Source organism: Onychostruthus taczanowskii, unplaced genomic scaffold, assembly GCF_017590055.1.
Source record: "Onychostruthus taczanowskii isolate IOZ18803 unplaced genomic scaffold, ASM1759005v1 scaffold8, whole genome shotgun sequence".
Taxonomy (NCBI): domain Eukaryota; kingdom Metazoa; phylum Chordata; class Aves; order Passeriformes; family Passeridae; genus Onychostruthus; species Onychostruthus taczanowskii.
Genome location: NW_024505892.1, coordinates 5,463,985 through 5,487,764, shown reverse-complemented (window position 1 = coordinate 5,487,764; position 23,780 = coordinate 5,463,985). Strand labels below are relative to the sequence as shown.

General features: G+C 40.9%; 2 protein-coding genes across 5 annotated transcripts in view; one reads left to right on the top strand and one right to left on the bottom strand.

The window, feature by feature from the left end:
• Window positions 1-4,155: 4,155 nt before the first annotated feature.
• On the top strand, window positions 4,156-13,521 carry HDDC2 (HD domain containing 2). The gene is made up of 6 exons (XM_041423770.1): window positions 4,156-4,459; window positions 4,916-5,037; window positions 5,921-6,023; window positions 8,211-8,279; window positions 12,063-12,201; window positions 13,385-13,521. Exons 1-6 carry the CDS (start codon window positions 4,259-4,261, stop codon window positions 13,477-13,479), a joined length of 729 nt encoding a protein of 242 aa, XP_041279704.1. The 5' UTR covers window positions 4,156-4,258; the 3' UTR covers window positions 13,480-13,521.
• A 3,307-nt stretch (window positions 13,522-16,828) lies between these two features.
• The window catches only part of TPD52L1 (TPD52 like 1), a 29,172-nt gene continuing 22,220 nt past the window's right edge, over window positions 16,829-23,780 (bottom strand). The window contains exons 4-7 of one of the 4 annotated variants that reach the window (XM_041423796.1): window positions 23,309-23,323; window positions 21,038-21,076; window positions 19,329-19,389; window positions 16,829-17,144 (exon numbers count right to left, since the gene is read on the bottom strand). In XM_041423796.1, coding sequence (XP_041279730.1) covers window positions 17,013-17,144; window positions 19,329-19,389; window positions 21,038-21,076; window positions 23,309-23,323 — 247 coding nt within the window. In that variant the 3' untranslated portion in view covers window positions 16,829-17,012. Of the gene's footprint in view, window positions 17,145-19,328; window positions 19,390-21,033; window positions 21,077-23,308; window positions 23,324-23,780 lie in introns of those variants that run through there. The other 3 variants (XM_041423798.1, XM_041423800.1, XM_041423797.1) reach the window with 3 other exon arrangements.

The window sequence follows — 23,780 nt, the reverse complement described above, 5'->3', positions numbered from 1 at the left end:
TGTTCTTTCTTGCCTGTCAGGGAAAAAAAATGTACATTATAATTCAGAGTGCCTTTCAGGGTTTATTTTTCTTTACATTGTTACATGCCTGATCACATCTGATTTTGGAAGCTAAGCAGGGTCTGACTTGGCTGACATTTGGGAGATGGCTGAAAAGCAAGAGTCTGAGCAGGATCTGTGTGCTCATTATATGAATGTGCAACGCTTAAATGCATGACTGGGGGAATAACAAGAATATTCACAGCTTTTCTGTATCTTAAAATACTTCTTTTCTCCATCTCTAGCAACTGAAATAATACTGTATGAATATTAAATGAGCATTTTTTAAAATAATAAAAATACACTGCTTGTGAATAGAGGTTAGTACTTCACAAAAAGCACAGAAAAATCTTTTGAGCAAACTGATCATCAGATCATTAAAGAAAATAAATTCTTTGATTTCTGTCTGCTTGCTGTTTACTAAGTGCTGTTTACTACAGTGGCACTTAGTGGCAGGTGATTGTTAAAATTCCTTCAAAACTCATTTAAGTACAATTAAGTGAAAACAGTATAAGCTTTTCAACAGAAAAGATATGAGAGGTAGCCAGAGGATTTTTTTTACATGGGATTTATTATTGTTCTTGGTGTTTCCAGTGGCAAAAGGCTTAATTATATCATAGAATGGTTCCCTCATTCTTGCAGTACCTTAGAAAATTTCAGATGACCAAGGCCGATCTGTTACAATTTTACTTTGAGGCTCACAAGAAAGAGGTATAATTTTAAGGAAAGCTTCTTTGTTTAAACATGTTCCTTAGTTAAAACAAATTCAGTTTTAAAAACAATAAAAACTGTAACTAGAACTCCCTCTCTTATCAAATGTCATCAGCAGGTACCTCTCAGATTCTGAGTGGGCTCTGGGAGACAAGGTGAGCCTCTTTTTTTTTTTTTGTTACCTCTTACCCCAGCAAAATTAAAAAGGCAAAACCAACAGGGAATGCGTCATAAAGAAAACGAACATCAAACAGATATTTGAGTATCTGTCTTCTACCTTTAAACAAGAAATAAATATGATATGGCAAAGCGAGGCAAGATTCACATGCTGTGAGCCTCTCCCTCATAGTGCCCAAGATGCCCTCATTCAGTTTTCCAGTCCTCCTTTGTTATAGCAAAATGTGAGGGATTTCTAAATCCTGATTTGGATGCATCCCCCCACAGCAGAGACAAACCAACAATTACTGAAGCAAGGCAAGTTGTTTTCAGTTTAGCAGGTTTTTTTTCTAAGCCAGGCTTGTGGTGTCATTTAAAGTTTGAATGCTTCCATTCTCTGAGAAGACCAGTGGCTTTTCAATAGCAAAAGATCAAATGATGTTAATCAGGTAGTGTGACCTAATCCTCTAATTCAGCTGCCTTTTTACATTAGAAATGTTCTGCTCATGTAAGACTGATTTGCTCTTAAATTGACTTTTTTTTTTCCAAAATGTGCTAGACTAAAGTTCTACTCTTGGCCCTGCAGATCTATTACACATATAAGATAAAACAACTTTTTCTTCATTTTGAAGGTTTAGATAGGCTAATCCTAAGGGTTCTGATAGAAATCTCTTGTTAATCACAAAAAGCCCAAGATATTAATACAACAGCAGCAAGAACATTTTTCTTTTTGGTAGTGATGCCACTGGTTAGCTACACTGAACAGGGCACTCTGGGCACTTATTGCTGACTACTGGAATGCTGCCATAAGTGCTACTCTCCTGATACCGAGAGGGATGTTTTACAAGATGGAACAGCTTTAAACTGTAAGAGACTAAGTTTAGATTAGATATTAGGAAGAAATCCTCTCTTGTGAGTGTGGTGAGACACAGGAACAGGGTGCCCAGAGAAGCTGGGGATGTCCCATCCCTGAAAGTGCTGGCCAGGTTGGATGGAGCTTTGAGCAAACTGCTAAAATGGAAGGAGTCCCCACCCACGGCAGTGGGGTGGAACTAGATGATCTTTAAGGTTCTTTTCCAACCCAAACCATTCTGTGATTCTGTGAAGTCTCAGCAGGAGATGTGCAGCCCTTGGCACAGATATCAGTGTACGGTGCCTCTCTCGAGGGCTCCTCACCAGCTTTGACAGCCCACACAGGGGAGAGCGGGGCACAAGGACACACAGTCCAGCACTGTGAGGTGAATGGCAGAGTCAAGGGAGCCACATGGCACACATACACTCTCACTCCAGAGGTTTGCACTTCTGTACCCTTACTGAAGAATTCTTGCAACAGATTTTCACTAGCTAACTCTATATATTTGCTAAGATTGTCTCAGACAGAGGAAGATATTACAGTCTGGAGAACTAAAATGACCATTTATAGTGTCTAGCAGGTGCTCATCAATCGTGTTTCCATTAGGAAGGGCATCAAGGCTGCTATTCCTTCTTGATGGTTCTGTGATATCCAACCATTTTGCCCTGTCCACTGAATTGCACAGCATTTCTTTTTTTTTCCTTTTCCTGCCAGATGGGAATGAATGAATCCCATCAATCAATTACTTTTCCTGAAGATATTTTGCCAATACAATTTTTACTGTGCCCATGCTGGCAGAACACATAAGGGTTTTCAAAACCCAGTGTGTTGTCATTGGTGCTACATTACACAAACCACGAACTGAGTATGATCCACCTTAGGCGTAATTACCGGCTCTCCTCCCAGCCTGGCATTTGGGGAGATGATTTTCACCTTACTGCACCAAGTGCGCAAAGCAACTTCTCTCCTCCAGCGCTATTTCTTAAAGAAATGGAGGCACAATTTCAGTCTGGCACTGGGTAGCAGCAAATGCGGGAAGCAGAAATCTGTGGGCAGAGAGCGCCATCTCCAGCTTATAAATCATAATTACTCTTCTTATTTGGGATTTCTTTTTTTGAAATTGCCATCTGTTCTGGCAAAAGATGGAGAAGAAAGCCAGCTGAGACTGATGAAAGACTGAGACTTAAGCCTTAGCACTACCTTAATATCCTGTAGGGAGACTTTGCTAATCCTTGCTGAAGTTTCTGAATTACATAAAAAAGCTGCTTAAAATTGTATGAAGCTGATTTGTTTCTGTTTTCAGGCTACTTACTGAAGAGTAAAATCTTGACAGAGCTAATATTTGTGCTATGCTGGGGTCCTCCAGCCTTCTGAGAGTCCATGATGCATTTGTTAGGTACTTGGAAAAGCACATAAATGATGTCTCTCGAAGTACTGTCGAAGAACAACTGGGTGGAAAACCAGTGTCAATAAGCAATATGCAAAAACAGCATACAAAGTGCATGCAGAGGAATTATATACATATAAATGCTACAAAATTGACAAATATTACAAAAATTATGCTGAGGCCAGTGCCTGTGAGTCCAGCCTCATGATTATTGCTCAAGTGTTCATTCTAAAGGAGGTCCATTATGAAACAAATTACTCACATGGAAGGCAGACAGCTTGGACAAAGTATGAAATTCTTATTATGGATGGTTTCAAGAGCTGTCAAGAGAAATCTGCAACAGATGTGTGATTCACTTCAACCAGGAAAGCTGTACTGCAACACCCAAGGCATCTATGATTGTGCACACAGGTGTAAAGGTGATGACTTTCCTGGTCCTTGTTGCTTTTTATTGCGGGAAAACAGCGTTGAAATGGTCACTAAAATGTAGTCCGGGCTTTACTATTAATGTTTAAAATAAATATTACATTATATACAATGTAAATATTAAATATTTACACAAACGAAAGTAAAATATTCTGCCATCTGTTGATAGCTGGCAAAACTGCAGATTTTCTTTCCTGAAACAGATTATTTCATCACCACAGTGAAAACATTATCCGCTACTTCAGCTGGCAAGATAAAAGTAGCAAAGAAATGCAATGTATTTTGAAAATCCACAAATTGTCAGGTAAGTCACCGCGCTATTTATTCAACTCATGAAAGTGACAGATGTGCTTGTAGCAAGATGCCGGGAGTCCACAGAATAATTAAAACCCATCAGCAACCCTGATAACTATCCGTTCTTCTCTGAACAATAAACGAGGTTGTGCTTTTTAATTTTTTTTTTTTTTCATGGTAAAGGTCACCGAGATGCCCAGTTTGACAGAATTATGAGCTATTCCTGCCTTGGAGGCTGCCTTTCGCTCCTCCCTGCTGTACCCCAGCGGAAGAGAGGAGAGGACACGCCTGCCACCTTCCCTTCCCCACTCACAGCGCTCATGCCCGTGAGCAGCCCGGCTTCTTTTGCTGCTTTTCTCGTCGCAGCCCGTCTCGTTCTTTTTTTGTGGTGAATGAACGCAGAGGCGCCGGAGCTTTGGGGACGCGGTTCCCCCACCGACACTCTGTCCACACGCCTGCGCCCGGGCCCCCCTGCGGACGCGTCCTGGCAGGAGGAGGAGGAGCCGCGGTCGAGGCCGTGCTGCCGGGGGCCGATGGCGGCGGGCGGCGGGGTCGGGCTGCTGCCCTTCCTGCGGCTGCTGGGGCAGCTCAAGGTGGGCGCGGGGCAAGGGCCAGGCATGGGGGCTGGGGCCGGGTTCCCTCGGCAGCGCCCGGGCTGGCAGCGGGGCCGGGGCTGGCAGGAGGCGGAGGCCGGCATGAGCTGGGTCTTCCGCCCGCCTTGTGCCAGCGCAGCGGGCCCGGCCGGGACTCGTGGGTGCCGCCGTGTCCCGGCCCTTCGGCTGCGGCTGGGCCGGGCTCCTGGCCGGAGATAGCCCTGGGGGGCCGGGCTGGGCCTTGGGCAGGTGTTCGCTGCGAGCATCAAAGCTCTCCGCAGCGTGGAGGCTGTGATGGGGGGATTTCTGCCGGTGCCTCTTAAACGAGGGCCTGCAAAACCGAGGGGTTTAACCTTTGCAGTGCCATACGGCGGTATCCGCCCAGAGGTTGGACTCGATGATCTGTGCGGCCTTTTGCAGCCTAACTGATTCTCTGATTCTGTGACACGGGCGCAGAGAGTGCCGCGGACGGGATGGGTGTACAGGAACGTGGCAAAGCCAGAGAGCGTCTCCGACCATATGTACAGGATGGCGATGATGGCTTTGGTGTCTGAAGACAAAAGCCTTAACAAGGACAGGTGAGACTGCCTCTGCTTATCACGACCATATGTTAGTGCTGTGGGTGAGTTGCAAACAAAATGCTAAAAGAAGCTGTTGTCCCCAGTAAGAGCTTTTAAATCACACCTTTCCCCTCTTCTTTTCCCTCTGTCATTCGGACAGGGTCCTGTTTACTTGGTCATTTGAAAGGAGCTAAAAACTGTATTGCTTAACTGGGAGTGTTGAGGCAAGTCCTTAGTGCAGAGGCTCAAAGCTGGTCTCCTTTCAAGCAGTAAATAAACAGGCTGCAGACCCTTGTTAAAAACCAATGTCAAGCAACAGACAGCCATGTCAGACCATAGACCATGTCAGTTTTGACAGACTGAAGGAGCACTCAGCAGCAGTAAGGGGCCACAGAAAGCCTCTAGTATAGCAGAGAAAGCTCTAGGAGCTGATATGAAGGCTTTCTTGACTATTCTGCTGCAGGCTGCATAGCTGCAGAGCTCTGAGTGACAGATTATATACTGAATTTGGGATTGCTCCAATCAGATTACCTTCTACCTGCTGCAGGAATAATGTGAAGTGTATTATGTAGTTAATTACCACAACATCTCCAAAAGTCAAGTATACAAAAGCTAAGTACATTGCTTTTGATTATTATGCTCTGGTACACAGTGTGTTTATACTTAGATCTACATTTACAAGTAGTAGGGACTAGAAATCAAAAATAAAAATCATATCTAGGTGGAAAATACTTCCTTTAACAAACAAGTAAAAAATGTTATATAAAGTTTAAGAAAGGCTCCAACCAACCTTTAGAGCACATGAGGGGGGGGGGTAAATTCTTCAGTCTCTTAGCCTTTTGGATAAGTTTTCAACTTAAAATGCTGAAAAACTAATTATTCTGTCCCTCCTTCTTGTCAGATGCATACGATTAGCTTTGGTTCATGATATGGCTGAATGCATTGTTGGAGATATTGCTCCTGCAGATAATATCCCAAAAGAGGAGAAACACAGGAGAGAAGAGGTATGAACATAGGGTCTGAAGCCACAGCTGCAGAGCATTCGGTGTGTTTTAATTTTCTGGTGGTGGTGAAAGAATATAATAAGCAATATAATACAATCACTGGCATTGGACAAACCTGCCACAACCAAGTAGAGTTTTCAGCTCTTTGAGATTTTTGTACCTGCAGCATTACCAAGTACAAAGTTATGGAAGAATCTTTGAAGTAATCTTCACCTTGGACATTTATTCCTGAGCTAGCTGCACTTTTGGTAAGCCTGAATTAGTCATGTTCAGCAGCCTTACCAAGAGGTGAGGAGCAGGGAGTAGGTGCACTGAGTAGGATGGATGACAGTTCATGTCAGATCATGTGTGTGGTGCCAGATCATGAGGTTGACAGAGACTTCATTTAAGCCTTCTGCACAGAACCTCAGGTGCAGGTGTCTTGTTTGTTGTTGTGATTCTTTGAGTGCAGCATGCCTAGAGTCACTTTATTTTTGGCCTTGCACTTACCCAAACTGCTGGTTTGCGGTTTCTGGTTTGTGGCGTTATTTGAAGAAAATGCAAACCATTTCTGTAGCCACAGCTAGAGGGCAATGTCATGCCTCAGAAACTCTTCAGACGCTTTTTTCATTTAGTGTAAGAACACACTAGGAAGTATATTAAAAAAAAAAAAAAAGATAGTACTTCAAGAATGCCAAATGCACCTTAAATCTTTAATTTCCACTTGCTTAGCAGAGCTTACTCCTAGAGTTAGTCATGGCCCCCCAGCCCCTAGTTTTAACCAGAGAAGCATAAAAGGGGCCCCCTTTTATGGGTGATGAATAATCACTGGACTGGTTGTTACACTCTTCAAAGAGCTTCAAAACACTGAACAGAAGAAACCTCTTTACTGGAAGCCTGTAAAGGTTGTTGTGTCACTGAGGATCAGCCTTCAGCTTTGGTCTCATTTGAATTTAGGCAAGGAAAAAGAGATTTTGATGCCTAGGTATGTTTAAGAAGTTTTCTTAAGTATTTGCAGCTCCTTCTGCTCCCATTTCAGTCAGTGTGGACTTCCTGTTGACTTTGTGAGAAGGAGAGTAAAGCATTAAATATTTGGGATGACTCTGAAATAGGTTGTTGTAAAAATAGACCATGGGTAGCCACTTCAGGAGGTGGCTTGAGGTGAGTTATCAATACTCTGCTTCCACTGCAGAGTTCTCCTTTTTTCTGGTTGCTCTATAGCTGACATTGAGCTGGCTCCAAAGTTTGCTGCTTGTGCAGTAACTTTAACCAGTGAGTCTCACCAACACTAAGGCAGTGGAAAATGAACCTGATTAATAAAAGAAGTTTTGGAGTTTTTTTGGAGGTGGGAAAATGTTGTTTGGAGTAGGGGTTTTTGACAGGTAAGTCATTTTAGTCACCTATCCTTGAAATCTCATGAGTTCCAGAGCTGGAAAGAGGTGAGAAGGAATGAGACCTTGATGCTTCAGTGGTGGCAAGCAATTTGGAACCATATTGTGACACTATATCCTGTATAGGAAATGGAGAAACAATCATGGCATGAAACCTTTGTCTTGCCTGTGATGTTGGTTGTTTTAGAAGCAGCCCTTCATGTTGCTGGGCAAACAGTAGAGACAACACAGAAATGAGACTGATCAACTGGGGGAGCACAAACAGCATGCAGAACAGTTTCTGGAGTCACAAGTTCTGCTGAGAGCCTGCTCCAGTGCAGGCTTCCTACAGGGTCACAGCCTCCTTTGGGTATCCCCCTGCTTCGAATCCTCCGTGGGCCCCAGGTGGATATCTGCTCCACCATGGACCTCCAGGGGCTGCAGGTGGATCTCTGCTCCTCTGTAGGACTGCAGGGGCACAGCTGCCTCACCATAATCTTCCTCACTGGCTGCAGGGGAGTCTGCTCTGGCATCTAAAGCACCTCTTCCCTCTCGTTCTCTAACCCTGGTATCTGCAGAGTTCTTCCTCTCACTTCTCACTCCTCCCCTGGATGAAGTTGCACTGGGCTTTCCCCTGCCCTTAAATAGGTTATCCCAGAGGTGCTACCACCTTGGCCAGAGCTGTAGCCAAACATTGCCATGCCAAAACAATACAGTAATTTGCTGTGTAGTGGATGTTTCTGCTAGCTTGGTAACAACTAGATAACTATTCAGAAAATATAATGATAAAAATGTTGCTCAGAAAATAGATAAATGGAAATGGCTTCTTTTTTTTCAGACAGCTATGCAACAACTGACCCACCTTCTATCAGAGGACCTCAGAAAAGAAATCTTTGAACTCTGGGAAGTAAGTTTGCATTCTTTTAATCCTGTGTTAAAATTCAGGGTGGCCCATTCCCTTCTTCCCACATACCTGTGAAATTGTGCCATCTCTTATTTTGATCTCAAGAAAGTGAGCTTTATTTGCTTAGAAGATAAAGCTTAACAGTATGAGTCAAGGTCTCTTTTGGATCCTTTTCAAACAGAAAGCCTGGATTTTAATAAAATAACCATCTTCTGCCCCTAGCCTCTCAGAGTTCCTGATCAACCTGTCTAGGGCTTGGTTTGTACAGCTAAAGGAAGGGTTTGTCCTCTACATCCAGCCCTCTGGATATAAATCTGATTTTTTATTACATTGTCACTTTCGTTCATATCTGGCCATATGCAGCTTTTAATACAGGAAAAAAAATAATGGTAGGTGATGGTGCTGTGGTTTATCTAATGCTTTTAATGCAAGTAATTTCTGTGGCTTTCATTTCTTTCTAATGAAGTCCATTAGGCCAAGATATTTAGTAGTAACTTAAAATGATTAAGTAAACTAACGTTTAAACTTAAATGTGACAAAAAAATGCACTTTTCTACAAACTGGAGATTTCTGTTCTTGGGTTATTTAAAAGTTTGTGTTATAAAGTATCTTTTGTGTTTGAAGGTGATTTAACCATTTTTATGCGAACCCATGCTGTTAATTGATAAGGTCTTTTATACTTGCAAATGAGGTATGATTAGGTTATTTCCAAACAATTCAAGTTTATAATTACTGAATTACTGTGCTTTATCTCCTCCTGACATATTGGGGAAATTGAATCCACAACCTCTTGTGCAAGCATTCTGTGTTTCTTGGACTATATGACCTGAATCTGTATCTTACATTCATATTCTTTTCTACTTCCAGTGTATTTAATTCCAAATATTTGCATTCAGTTTCTGCATTTTGCTACAACACCCTGTATGTGGTTTTGTTTTAGGTTTAGGGTTATTTTTTGGGGTTTTTTTTCTTTTTTTTTTTTTTCTTTTTTTTTGTTTGTTTGTTTTTGTTTTGTTTTGTTTGGTTTGGTTTGGTTTGGTTTTTTTCCCTGTTGCAGTTGTGTGGTTGAACAGGCAGTGGGAATGGGCACTCAGAGATCTATATTTTAAGGTAAAGGGGGTAGACCAACATCATCAGATATAGGAAATAATATGTGTGTATTTTTTTAGGGAGTGCTGGTTCTTCTCCCTTGAGAAACTGTTATAATTGAGGAAAATGAGGTTTTGATAGATAAGGTTAGTTCTGTGTATTTTTTTTCTTTGCTGGTCTCAGTCTTCTCCAGTGACATTGTAAGAGCTGGTTCAGTATGGAGTCAGTTCTTTAGCATATTAGCTTTTCATCATTCTCATTAACCATAACTTAATATGTGCACAATTTTGATAATTTGGTCTTTGTTTATACCTTCAGGATTATTTATTGGTAGTGTGTCTGCAATTCATTAGCATGAGTGCAACCCACCTGGCAGAGAGGGTACCCTAATAATCTACTATTCACATATACTCCCTTGTTTTAAGTGGAACAACTAGTTGCTCCTTAAGAAGAGAAAAAAAGAGAGAAAGAAAATAAGAAGCCTCTGATAACTTGGTGTGCTGCTCTGCTCTCAGCTAGCCAGAGACATTTCCCTATGATTTTTTTGTTTTTTGTGAGTGAAGGTGGTCATGGACCAGAGCTGAACAGTGCTGAGCAGTACAAGATTTCTTGACACTCTTAGCCAGCCCTTCCTGCCCTGCCCCTGTCTCTGTCTCTCTTCGCTTTTCAGCTTTACAAGAACTGCTGCTTTGGATGGTGTTGGTGGGTACTTGGCGAGTGTTGTGTAGGGGAGACGCAGCAGAAAGATGCCTCAGATATATTTTCACTTTATAACTTATTCCCAAACGTGTTTGAAAAAAAGGTAAAGTAAATGAGTCAGCATGTTTCAGCTCTGTCCTGCTTTTTTATTCTCAAGTGCAAAAGCACAGGAATGATTTTTAAAAGATGGCCTGTGGTGTTGGAGTGTTTTCCAAAGTACAGTTAGTGTTTTTCCAAAGTACACTGTTATTTCAGAGTCTTAACCACCTGTGGGGAGGAAACAGTAAGTGTTTGTTTCAGCGCTGTGCACAGTTGCACATGTAGTAGCTGATGTTTCTTGAGGGCAGTGTGAGCTGAGGTGTGAATAACATCGGGTCTATAGCACAGAGGTTGGCAACAGATTGATACTCCCCCTTAATTGTTGGAGGTGAGACTTGAGTTTTACAGGTGAACAGCCCTACTTCTTCTTTTCTTGAAGTTCTTCTTTGTAATGCTGTCAAGAGTTTGTTGTCTTTGAGGGAACCTCGCCCCTGCAAAAGACATTATAAAACAATAGAGTAGAAATAAATAGATTTAAGAAAATAAGTACTTAAACAATTTAAAAATGAGGCAAAGCTCAGGTTGAAAAGAGAAAAGCAAGATAAAAACACTGAAATTAAATTTATTATTAAAATAATGATGAAGATGTAACTGAAAATTCAAAGTACCATTGAAATCTAAACAGAATAGTAATCATGGCTATTGAAATATGGATTTCTGACTCATGGCTATTGAAATCTGGATTTCTGACTTCAAAGGTAAAGTAATAAGCCCAAGAACAGGCTCCTAATAGTATGCAAGACAAGAAAATGACTGTCACACTTAACCTGAGCATCAGTGTGCTGGAATTACAAAGCCAGGGTCTTTCCACTGTGAATGCCACTCCCACCACAGTTGTTGTCTTAAGATGCAGAAAGGAATGCCAGGTTCTGTTGTCAGTAGCAAACCTCTTCCTGCACTCATGTTGCTCTTCTCTGTGGAAGTGCTATGATCCACAGGTTCTGTGGATCTGGGAGCTTAGATGGTCCCAGTGTGTACTTCGGTGTGATTAATGGTGGTGGGGATGATGAATAGGGTCAGACCTGCCAACGGTATCAAGGTAAAGGTAACCTGCACAGAAGAAGAAAACGCCTTTCTAGGGCGTTGGTTTTGGAAGTCAGTAGAGTCAGGAAGACCTGCTCATGAGACATCCCACACAATGCAGTAGATTTGGAAAAGAGAAAATCCAATGCCAAACCTGTCTGCAGCCATCACTGGAGGCAAATGACAGCAAAATTGTTCCAGTTGAGTAGAAATGTGAATCACTCATAAATATATACTGATGATGACTGTAGAGAGGGAAAAGATAGCAGAGAGATTAAAGGACTTAAATTCTGCAGGGGAGGAAACCCCTTAACCACTCCCTATCTCCTAGGAGAGACATAAGGACATAAGCAGCTCAGACAGATTAGAGCAAAAAGATTAGGCAGGAATGACAAGAGAAATATAAAGAACAACTCCATATAGAAACAGTAATTGGTGAGAAAAGTGCAAAATAGGTCTTAAAAATAGGTGATGACAGTGCATAGGCACACACTGTGGTAATTAATAGCCTTAACCAGGCCTGAAATTATCTTTCTACATAGAATACAGTTAAATCAAACCTATTGTTTAACTTGTATGTCATGCGGAGTTGCCTCCATATCATCCCTGATTCAGCCAAAAGAATTGGTATATTTAGAGTTAGATTATGCAAAAGGCTGTATTTTACATCCCACTGCATTTAACATAAAATTGGCACGTATTTCAAGTGTTTTGCTCACCACTGTGTGTTTGTAAAATCCAAGTGAAAGATACATTTGTGCTGAATATTTCTGGAGTGGCTTTTACTAATGAAGAAAATTCTAGATATATAAAGAGATTTTAATGTTCTGTTTCAGAGTAACAAAATTATTTTCTTAAAATTGCAAATCTTTTCAGGAATATGAAAACCAGTCTACTGCAGAGGCCAAGTTTGTAAAGCAGTTGGATCAGTGTGAGATGATACTGCAAGCATTTGAGTATGAAGAGTTGGAAAAGACACCTGGCAGACTGCAGGATTTTTTTGATTCAACTGCTGGTATGACATTTGGGCTTGGTTTTTTTTCCTCTTTTCATAAATGAAATATATAATTTATTTTTTTTTCTGACAGACATTCAGAGCAAGTGAGAACTAGTTATTTTACTCATTGTTCAATTGTTTTACTCATTCCGGGGAAACTTGATGCATTGTGAACATACCTGACATTTATCTGTAGGTATTAAACCTGAATTTAATTTATGCCAAATTCCTTTTACATCACTTTTCACCTTAGAGAGAGGCTCAGTGTTCATTACACTTGCATGTATGTAAGGATCTCCCTGAAACATCAGAGTCTTCATAAATGAGTCTTCAGTGTTCACCCATGCTCTGACAGCAGCTTGTTTGTACTCTGTCAGTGTTTCGGGAACCAGTGAAGTAGGATTTGTTATCTCCAGGTGAGCTGAGTGACCAACCAAGGTTCCTGTGAGAACCACCTCAGTGAAATGATTGCAACTGTGTTACTTTTTATTCTATCCACTGCTTTTCATCCTTTGCAAAATACACTGGTAGTTTAAAGCAGAGATAATTAAAAAAAAATCTTTATCATTTTGGCAAGGTAGTTAACACCAGAGGAGAACTGTAACTAATTCATCCTGTCCTGGGAAAAAAACTAGGGAGAGACAAACTCTAGGGATGAGAGGACCATCAGTCACCCATCAGAGTCCCTGACAAGTCCCATTTATACTTTGGCGATTCTCCAGGAAAATAATAATCTCACTGTAAGACTTTGATTAGGAAAGGAAAAGAAAGGACAATGTGAATGAAGCTGATAATGCTTTATTTTCTAACTGACATCTTTGCTACCTCCCAGAATCCAACAACTTGAATTGAGCTGGTGTCTGAGTAGAGCCGACAGCATATGCCCTAAGTGCACCTGTAACTGCAGTGGTTACCTGTAGCACAATATGTAGTATCAGATTATCTTGGTCAGGTTGCATCCCTTTTTCAGCTCTTAAATGTCTTAATAGAGCACAAAATACAAGCTTTTTTGTGAAGAAGGGGTGTAACTACACTTACTCCATAGCTGGATTGAACTGGGAGCATTAACTTTCTTAAAGGAATAATTTGACATTTATTCTGAGCCTAAAGTGACATCTCTGCTATCGTTTCAATTCCAGCCTTTCACACGTGGCAAAATCAGAGCATTTTTCATTAACCTTCCCTTTCTTTTGTTTTGCAGGGAAGTTTGTTCACCCAGAAATACTCCAGCTTGTATCTCTGATTAACACAGAAAGGAAAAAAAGAATAGCTGCCACATCTCATCCACATCCCTGAGGTGTTCCTAAATGCTGTAGCCATAATAAATACTTTGGTTTATATTCTGGTCATTATTTTTTCTCCTCTAACATCACTGATTGTGCTAGCAGATTTTTTTTTTCCTGTGCATTCACTGCTGAAAATCCCAGGACCTCTTAGAGGGGAGCAGGTAATGTAGTTGCCTCCCAGATCAGAGGTTGTGTCAGGGAACAAAGAATTAGTATATTTGCGGTTTTCCTTCTTTTTAATCAGCCTCTGATTAATGCAATCTCAGTTACAAATAGATTCTCCACTGGGGAAGTCCATATACATGTAAAAATTCAATCTGTTCATGTAATGCACTGTGTGGGGCAGGTGGTCTTGTTCTGTGAATTTCTAAATATATGTGGATTTAAGTACCTTCAAAGTGGGTTAATATCCACTCAGTGCTACACAGAAATGAGACCAATGAGCATCTGTAGAAGGTCTTTGCTGAGCTTAGAGATGAGATTTCTTTGGAGTGCATAAGCCTTAAGTGCTGGTGCATAAAACTGGTAATCTCATTAATTGTATTTTCTCAGTAACTTCTTTGTTTCATACAACTTTTCCTCTGTTCACGTATTGTATCAGGGAATGGTGCCAGTATTTCCATAAGGTCTGTATTCCTCACTCCCCATCACCCAAGACTGGCAGTTTTACAGACTCCTTCACAGGTAATTAATAATCACAGAATGCCTGAGGTTGGGAGGGACCTTTGGAATTTGTGCAATCTAATGCAGAAGCTGTACATCCATGTAGAGCTTGCCCATGTAGAGCTTGCTCCCTTCTCCAGGTTGTGGCACGCTGTGCCAGTTGTGCCATAAATGAGTTTCTGGCAGAAGTAGACACTAATGTAGAGGTACAGAATGATTGTGAAGTAAAGCTGTAGTGGTGGTAAATGCCACCAGTGAGGCCAGTGTCTGCACACCCAACTGCTGAATTGTGTGCAGCTGGAGATGAGGGCAATGCCATGATTACTAAATAAACAAAATTTGCACCTGTAAAAATTGCATGGTAGGGATTTGGAGTTCTCTGTCTTCCACCTCAAGTTAAATGAAGCAGCATAAAACTAAATTCAATTGTCATATCCTTTGAAGGGAGGTAGTGTATCTGAACACACATTTTCAGGCACCATGGCTCAGGAATTGCTTTCTTTACATGAACCTCAGGGGCCTGACTGAAGCTCACAAAGTTTCTGTGGCTGCTGCCTTTCCTAGAGCACAGAGTGCTGTGCAGAGATGCTGGGAGCTTCTTGCCTCAGTGGCTTGGCACAGTGCTCAGTATCTGCAGGGTGTATTGGTCTGGTTCAGAGGAGATGCGAGCTGCCTGCTCTGCTCAGGAACCCCCCGGGGCAGCAGTCAAGCCCCGTGGCAACCCTAGAACAACAGGTTGCACTTTGCTGAACTGATTAGTGGATCTTGGCAACAGATTGCCATACTGCACAGGGGGATGCAGGGGGCCCACCAAGCTTTTGTCAGCCTTTTTATTCCACCTAGATGCACACAAATCACAGTGTCCATTAGTTTGCATTGAATGTTGAGTGTAAAAGCTACAGAGGCATGGAGGGGCAGAATTGACGACATTCTTGACAAAGCAGCAAAGTGGCCTTGAAGAGATGTTTGGTAGAAACACATGCAGCACAAATACTACCCTAAGCAGGAACAGTCCATTCATTCAGCATAGCAGGCTTCCCCACTCTGCAGGGTACCGAGGGAACAGTGTGGAACCCTATGCACAGTAATCAGAGTGCTTCGAGTTAGAAGGGACCTTAAAGATCATCCAGTTCCAGCTACCTTGCCAGTGGCAGGGACACCTTCCACTAGGTTGCTCAGTACTACTGGTAAACAGAACTAAAGCATCACAAAGGGTAAAAGAGAGAGAAATTTATTTTTAATAAGAATATCAAGAACTTCATTTACACAAACTAAGTTGTCAATTAATATCTTCCATTTTAAATAAATACACATTTATGCACAAAAACACGTAAAATAAGCTAGAAAATTGTCACAAGAATACTAGAAAAACAATTAGATTTATTTCCATGCTAAAAATCACACTAAAGAGGCATGTGATATAAATGTCCAAAGTTAGCATATGTCCAGTAGAACATTACAAAAGGACTTTCAACTTTGTAAACACTAACAAAAACCACACAAGAAAAAACAAAAATCACTTAAAGCCACATTTTCTCACAAAATTTTAAGCAGTCTGTAATGTCAAACTCGCTAACACTGATTTGAAGCTTTGGCGTATGCTCAAAAATGCATCCATTCTCAAAGTAGCCAGGCTCTTTCCCATCCTACTTATTGGTAACGTCGTGCCCACCTCAGAGTGTGGTGAGCTGAGCAACGCAACATGCGGACAGACACGTGCTCACTACACAGCAAGATAGTGTCACAAATGTGCTGCTCTTTCCTTAGAAAACATGTTAAAAGAGTGCAGTTCAGAAAACATGCTGAGTCAAAGCTGAGAGATGTCTGGCTCTTGGTGATTGAGCAGAGATAACGCGGTTGGTGGAATTAACATCCTGGAGCAAAGCACAGCAAAATTTGACACCAAAAGTGAAGTTCTTACTCATCCTGTGCATTGTCAGGTGACGGGGTCTACACTAGCAGCTCTGAAGGCATGGGCTCTCTAACCTATGGCACGTCTGAAGCCAAATGTTGGGTTTGTATTCTTTCACTTAAGGCTGTGTCTTCACAGAGGCTCGTAAATATATTTTCCCTTGGTTTTGAGGGGGAGATACAGAGGCAAAAATATTAGAGGTTCCCTCCACTCCACTTGATTTTCTAATTAAGTTCACTGCCAAGCCTTACCAAACCAAAGAGAGCAAGCGATGGTGAACATTTTGAAACTTTTCCAGCCAAAATGATGATCTGAAATCAGCAGCTGTGGTAAGTTGTTTCTCTATGAATAACCAGGTGTCTCTTCCTGCCCTCCTTACTGCTGCCTAACGGGTGTAGGGCAATGCCAGACTGTACCACTGAAGGAAAAACAGCTTTTTGTGACAGTAAGTGATTTTAATTCTGTTAGGAAATAGATGATGTACAGACACTCCTGAGCAAAGGGCACCTGGTATGGATGGTAGACAGCTGGTGTATGGGCTACTGCTGGCAGCTGAATGCTTTGCACAGCTCGAGGTCCATCTGTCTGATGTGGCACTGAGAGAGAAGCCAGAAACCAACAGATAGAAAAAAGTAAACCAAAATAAATAAGAAACAGAGACTGGGAGATTGTTAGAGGGAAGTTACATGTAACTAAAAACACTATTTAGTCACTTAACACAGAATTTAGTGCATTATTGCCAATGACTTTCATGTGGTTTTGATGATGTACAAAGTACCTGGTGATAAAATGGCCCATCTAAAATAGAAATAGGGAGAGGAAACATTTTTCCAACACAAGGCCAGGATGGCAATTTTCCGAAGATGAGAAAACCTTGTTGCGCAAGTTGTGTGGTGAGGGAGAGCTGAAAATCCTTGTCTGGGCAAGTCTCTGAAGAGAGGCATGTGGGGCTCAGGAGAGCCTGCTGTTTAACACTGAAGCTCTTCTTCGCTTTCAGGGAGTCGGGTGCCAGCCAGGGAGCTCTGAGCACTAGCATGGGCTGTAGAGCTGAGAACTTCTTCAAAACTGCCTCCCGTGTGGCTTGTCCCACCAACCTTGGTCTGAAATAAGGCAAACAGAGAACAGCAAGATCCTCTGCTCACACTGGAGCAAATCCCATTTCCAATCCCCACCATGGCCAAGGAGAGCAAGGAACTGTGCAGGCAGAGAATGTGTAGGGATGGTTCCTTAGAACAGCAGCTATAAAACCAGTCAAATAAAGCAACTTCTTTACTCCACAATTTCTAAACAAGGCTGCCATCATAAAATCTGACAGTGGCATGTCTCATATGCTTAAAGGAGACAGTCCCTAAGTAGATCCCAGGTAGGATCCTAGACCCCAGCAGTAAACCCAATGTGGTTGTTTACCTGCGTAGCTCACACTGGTTTCACTGCTTTTTTTCCAATTCTATGCAGGCTGGATAAGAGATGGATACTAAAATTAACTGGTTCATTTGCTCTGGCCCACATGCCAGCTATAGTAACACAGCTGCTTGCAAAATTCATAAAACATACTGGGATTTTGGACAGCAGAAAGAATGCAGTAAGCAAAGGACCTGAATCCCTTCAGGCACTTATAGCTGCTAGATACTGGAATATAAAACTGCCAGTGGCATTTTTATGGGGGAAGGCAGAGAAGAGATACCAAAGTATATTAATCAAACATATCCAATGTGCTTACACATCTACTTCCAAAATGCTTCAGGTCACTGAATTTATAATAAGTATTAATAATAAAAATCAGTAAGACTAAATCTTTGAAAAAGAAGTTTCCTAACAAAGACAGAGCTGTACCTAAAGATCTGGAAATGATCAAGACTAAGTGACAAAGAGACAAAGCTGTTGTGACTAGGTTTTCTTGGTAAGAGAACATTCTTTTGTGGCTTCGCCTGCTGATATGCCCGCTTCAAGTTGATTCAAGCCTGAAAATAGGGCAAAACCTTTTACTCCATCCTAGAATTGAAACAGAACTCAAAGACAAGCTGACATTTTTTTCAACCTCTCAGCCACTGAATGCTTAGGAAGATTATTTTAATTAAATGAACCTTGTGTTCTAAGTTTCCAAAGGGTTAATCCTACGTAATCCTGTTTCTTTAGCTAGCACAGCAGCTTACCTAGCTTGAAAGTCCAATAAAACATTTAATTAATCAGAGTTCCGATTTTCAGAAAAGTTGAGAAGAAGGAGGCACCCTGGTCCTGTTTGATTTCCAGGGGAAAATGAACTAGTATACTCTCCCAAGAAAGCTGCAACCCAAAGTCCAGACTTCAAGAGCAAATAAAATCTAATTTGAAATTTGATGTTCTAAATGTTATGAAATCTAAACATCTATTTTGGCAAACTGCAGAACACTGTAGGATCACTGAAGATCTGTAACTGATATGGGGGTTGGAAAGATGATAAGACTACTGCTGTTCTTTTTTCAGGGACCTCTCTGGGTATTTCTCCACTTTTTGAGACCACAACATAACCCTAGAATTGAAGGGTAACTCTATGATTTCTGCCTCCATCCTCTGGTCTTCCTAATCCAGCAAGCCTTGGAACAGAGGTAGGAAAAAGGAAGAGCAATGCTGAAACATTCCCATTTTTCTGCAGTCTACCCTGGTGGCACCCTAGATCCATGACTCCAGCTTCCCTTCCCCATTCACATAAGGAAATGAAAGAAAGACAATACAGAAAGAAAATGTCAGATAGTTTGTCAATAAAGATAGACAATGAAGGTTTCATGAGATACGGAGGAATATTTCAGACTCAGAACTTACTATATTGTCCTGCTTAATTACAGGTTTCTTAAAGGATGATCTAAGAGCACTCTGAACACAACAGGCTGAGCTGGCATGACAAATACTCTCCTCTAAAACACCTTTGCTTAATCAACAAAATAAGATCAGGCTTCTCAAGCAGATCACTGTGAGCAGAAATGGTCTTCAGAGCTGTGCAGTTTGAATTACCTTTTTCTATTTCTGAATGACACATTGAGATGACTGGGAACAGACACTCCTTACCACCACTATTTTTGGCATTTCCGAGACAACTTGCTTACTTTGGCACATATCAGAAATAATTTCTCAGCAACAAAGCAAAGGAAAACAATTTCTTTGTGTATTGCCTTAATTTTCCATTAGTGCTCAATGGAATTCTTGATGGAACAACAAACTAAATCAGTCTCCTGTACAAATGATAAGGACAACTACGCTGTCACACTTTAACACACACGGGGCATGCAAACTCTGCCCCTAACATTTACCTTAAGGCTTGTGACAGTGGTTTCAACCTTCTCCTCAAATGATTTGAAAGTTGGAGAATTCCTAAGAGAAAAAAAGTTGAAGGGAGGAAAAAGAGTCAGTTGCCAACATCATGGGATAATTCCACAATTTGGTCAGTTCTTACCAGGCAACAGTGCCAGCACAGAATGAAGGCTGGCTGGCAGCAAATGGCTATGAACACTCACTTGTGCTCTGTCAGTCAAATCCAATTATGGTAATAGGATGAGTACTTTTTAGCTACAAATTTTCAAAAGTAGAACCTGCATAGTAATTGAAACCAAATTATAACTGGTATGCCTACTCTATGATACATGTTCTCAGAACAAGCAGACAATTCTGCCTGTAATGCTGCTTTTCTATATCTTTATCCATTTGTATTGTTGCTGTAAAGAAATAAACATTTTTTTCAGCTGATGAGCAAGTTCATAACCTACATTATTAAAAAGATGCCAAGTTTAATGTCCTAAGATTGGGAAGAAGGAGATTAGAACGACATAGGAAGTGGGTCCCAAATGTCATTGAGGAATCCTGTCCCGCCCCACCCTTTCCTGTGATTTTGTCACTGCTGCTTTCAAAGACAAAGACTTTAGAGAGACTGTGTTCCTAAGGTGCCTCTCTGACTAAGCTAAGCTTTTCTCTGTGTTCATCCAACACAATGGAGACTAAGACAAGTCTACAGTGGGTGAAGGGGACCTTCTTCTGGTTCTCTGCTCCTTGCTTGGCACCTGAGACCTCATTTAAAGCATACATTGTGCTTCATTATTAGTGAATACTCTGAAGCTCAGGCACTGTTGTCCAGCACAATTCCTCATTCTGCAAAACATTTATATCATATCCCCCATCAGGCTGAGTTAAAATGCCCTTCCCTTAATTTAAGGGAAGGGTGAACAGAAGCCAGTTGAAAAAATAATGCGAATTTAGTTTCTGTTATTTTGATGACAGATTTTTTCATATGGCAAGAAGGGCCAAAAGGAGAGAGAAACTGAGTTTTATAACTTATATTTCATCTGTAGGTCACATTGGTGAATGCTTGCCTTAAACTACCCATCTGCTGAAGTTGAATGAATTAGCATCCATCATTTAGTTGTGAGTTTGTTTTTCATGCATGCTTAGCACAGAGTGGGGACAGTCATGTATTTAGAGGCCAAGGGAGTAAAAAGAAAGCTGGATACTAATTTTATTGAAAACAGTCAGAGCTTTACTTGAACAGACGTCAATATTTGGCTGCAGTCAAGTAAAGCGTGATTATAGCCATTAAAATATGAAAGCACTAATGTAAAATCCCTCCATAGGAGCATGATCCAAAGCCTGTTGGAGTGGAAAGCATCTCTGACGTTAATGGGCTTTGGATGATGTTCTAGAGACAGCAAAACAACTGAATTTCAGATTCAGTAATACAAACCTGATAACAATCAGCTACCCAAATACATCTCAGAACTGCTTCATTTACTCAAAGGCTTGTACAAGAGATTAAGCAGTTAATACAATTAAAATGAAAAAAAAAATAAACAAAAACAAAAACCACAGCTAGCCTGCCCTGCAGCTTTCATCTACATGAACAACCTTAATTGATTGAAGTGAGACTTCTCATCCAACTAAAAACTGCAGGATCAGGATCAAAGTATGCAAATCCCCCCTCATTACTCTGTTCAACATCACCACAGCAAATAGAATGTGGGTAGCACATTACCTCATTGCAGGCATGCTTATGGAATGGCGAATAGAATAGCTGTGGGATGAAAGCAAAACAAAAGAAAAAAAAGCTGTAAAATCCGATTTCCAATATGATTATAATGTATTTTTTAAACTTAGGTTTAAATGTACATATACATATAGTCAAGAGAGCTGGTATTCTTCCTTTTCTGATGGCAAGGGCTTGTCAAACTTTCAGCACTGAAGATCTTACCACCACATTCTCATGTTAACTGACCAGCAATGGGACTCAAAGAATGATGCAAAACAGCTTCTGGCAAAATCCACTTAAATGGTGCAGACCCCGGCTATCTACAGAGACACGTGAGAGGGGCACAGAGAGTCCCCTCCATGCCCCGCAGTGACAGAGGACGAGCTCTGTGTTGGGCAGCAGGGATACACCCCAGATTTGTGCACATCAGCGGAGCTGGTTCAGCTGACTCCCAATCTCAAAAGGCTCCGGCACAACTGCTTACCTAAACAAGAGGTTTCTTCTGCCAGAGAGGCAGCACTCTCACATATCCGCACCTCTCCAGGACATTTCACTTCCTCCTTCACTCCTCAACTATACCAAAGGCACGGAGCTATTTTCCACAGCTGTCATCCAGTTTGTTTGTGACTTCCCTCCTCAGACTTCCCAGCAGCCAGGAGCATTGGAAGGTTGTAAGCAGAGGATGGCGCCTCTGCATAACTCAAAGATCCCCAAATCATGCTGCACACCTTTAGACCTCCAGATGCCACCCATGCTGACTGCTTGACTTACATGAGCCAAATTATGCCACCTGAGACACCAACTCTGTTTTCACAGCATCACCTATTCCCTGCTGCTGGGAAGCATCATGCCTGGTCTAAATATGAATCTTTGTTTGAAGCTTAAGAACTTTCCATAAACACATTTCAATCTGAGCACTTTAAGTAAAGTGTGTGATTTAAGAGTGTGTCTTTTTCCAAAAATCCCTGCATTGCTACTTTCAGTGTTGACTGACAGCTGCAGCCTGGTCTCACTGAGAACAGGGAAAGCCTTACTGTAAGCATCACCAACACTTGGCTGCAAGCAAAGCATGATTATAGCATTAAAAAATGAAAGCTCTCATACAAACAGCACACGTGCTTGTTATAAACTATACAGAATCAGAGCAGCACTGACTCTATATACAGAGTTGTTTTTCCAGATTAAAGATTCAGACATGGGGGTGCAGAAGGGAGGGAAGAGCTATTTGGCAAGCAGGTGGTATAGTGAGATCTAATACAAACTGTTTGCTGTTGTATACATTTTAAGGATTCTGCTAAGATCAGATAGACAAGAACTGACAGCAGACAATGTTAATGTTTCGTGTTCAATTTTTCACACAATTTTTAAGAATTATGAAAGATTAGCCCAAACATTTCACAAGTGCAGCAAATCTTTAACAGTCCTCATTAAGTTAAGCAAGCATCCTTGCCATTTTAGTTTTGCAACCCACAACAAATAGGCAAAAATAGAGTTTGGAAATATTTCAGCATAGACTGCTCGTCTTTTAATAGCGAAACATTCCAAACATAAAGGTTTAAATCAGAAGATTAAATTCACACAGCTAAGAGATGCCACAAAAAAAATGCTCTTGAGCTTTTCAGTGCTCTGAAGATACTACAAGGCCAGAGGGAGTGGCAAGGCCTTCAGGACTGTTCAGCCTCTCTTCACGGTGAACTGATCTAAAGCCAGACTGCTCATAGAATCTTTGAGAACACAAAAAATTGTTTTCTAACATTTTTTTTTTATCATATATTCAAGTGCTTTACAGAATCAATAAACTCAAGCTGTAATTATAAAGAACTCTTTTATCATCTTCAGAATTTGGAAATTTCCCCACGACTCAAGACTTTTAAAGAATCATGACTAAGATACTTTTGCCCTATTGAAGACGAGGTAATTAAATACTTCATATAATCTTTACAAAACTCAGCTGAATAGAATTTTTACTGTTTATTGTTCATGTTAAAACCTCTGACAGAAAGAATATGGTTGAGAGGATGGGATTATATATAAGTAGGTTTTCCCAAGACCAACGTCTTTTGAATGTGTCCATTATTTGAATTTAAGACTAATCTACTCAAGGCAAACACTTAGTCCAATCCTTTTCTTGTTACACTCACTATGCTGTAAAAATGAGGCATAACAGTTTAAGTAGCATATAATGATGTTGAAAGGAAAGAGGTTACTGCATTACAGCCCATAAAACAAATCTTGTCAAATACAGAGGCAGTATTCAAGGAGAGTAATGTGTCTTACCCAATTGAATGTGATCTGGAGTGGATGCACAAGGAAAGAAAAGCAAGAGTTAAAAGTATTAGGAAAAGGTAACAAAACCAGACATACAGATCTGTAGCATATCAAACTGCCCAAGGAGAAAAATAAAATAATTTGCATTCAAATCTTTATGCTGGAATTCACAGTAGAATGTGGATCAGTTCAGATCTCTCCAAAGCAAAAAATTTCACACAGTCCTTCGCTATGCAGTCACCTATTCTGTATTCATTGAAAAACAGAAGTTTTATCTTTAAAAACTAAATTTTGTGTTCTCTTCATTAGAATAGGTTTAAACAATGCTAACTGTTTTCTCTTCTCATAGCCTCTCTTAATATCATTAAAGTATAGGTGAACTGGAATTGTACAGGTACATAACAGCAAATTATTTTTTCCCCCTCTGAATCCCTTAATCATCACTCAGTTAAAAAAGGCTATGGAAAAAATAATGAGTTTT

Coding starts and splice junctions, on each gene's coding strand:
- HDDC2 (XM_041423770.1), top strand. CDS start 4,259: ATGAACGCAGAGGCGCCGGAGCTTTGGGGACGCGGTTCCCCCACCGAC. Junction 4,460..4,915: donor GGCTGCTGGGGCAGCTCAAG/GTGGGCGCGGGG, acceptor ACACGGGCGCAG/AGAGTGCCGCGGACGGGATG. Junction 12,202..13,384: donor TTTTTTTGATTCAACTGCTG/GTATGACATTTG, acceptor TTTGTTTTGCAG/GGAAGTTTGTTCACCCAGAA.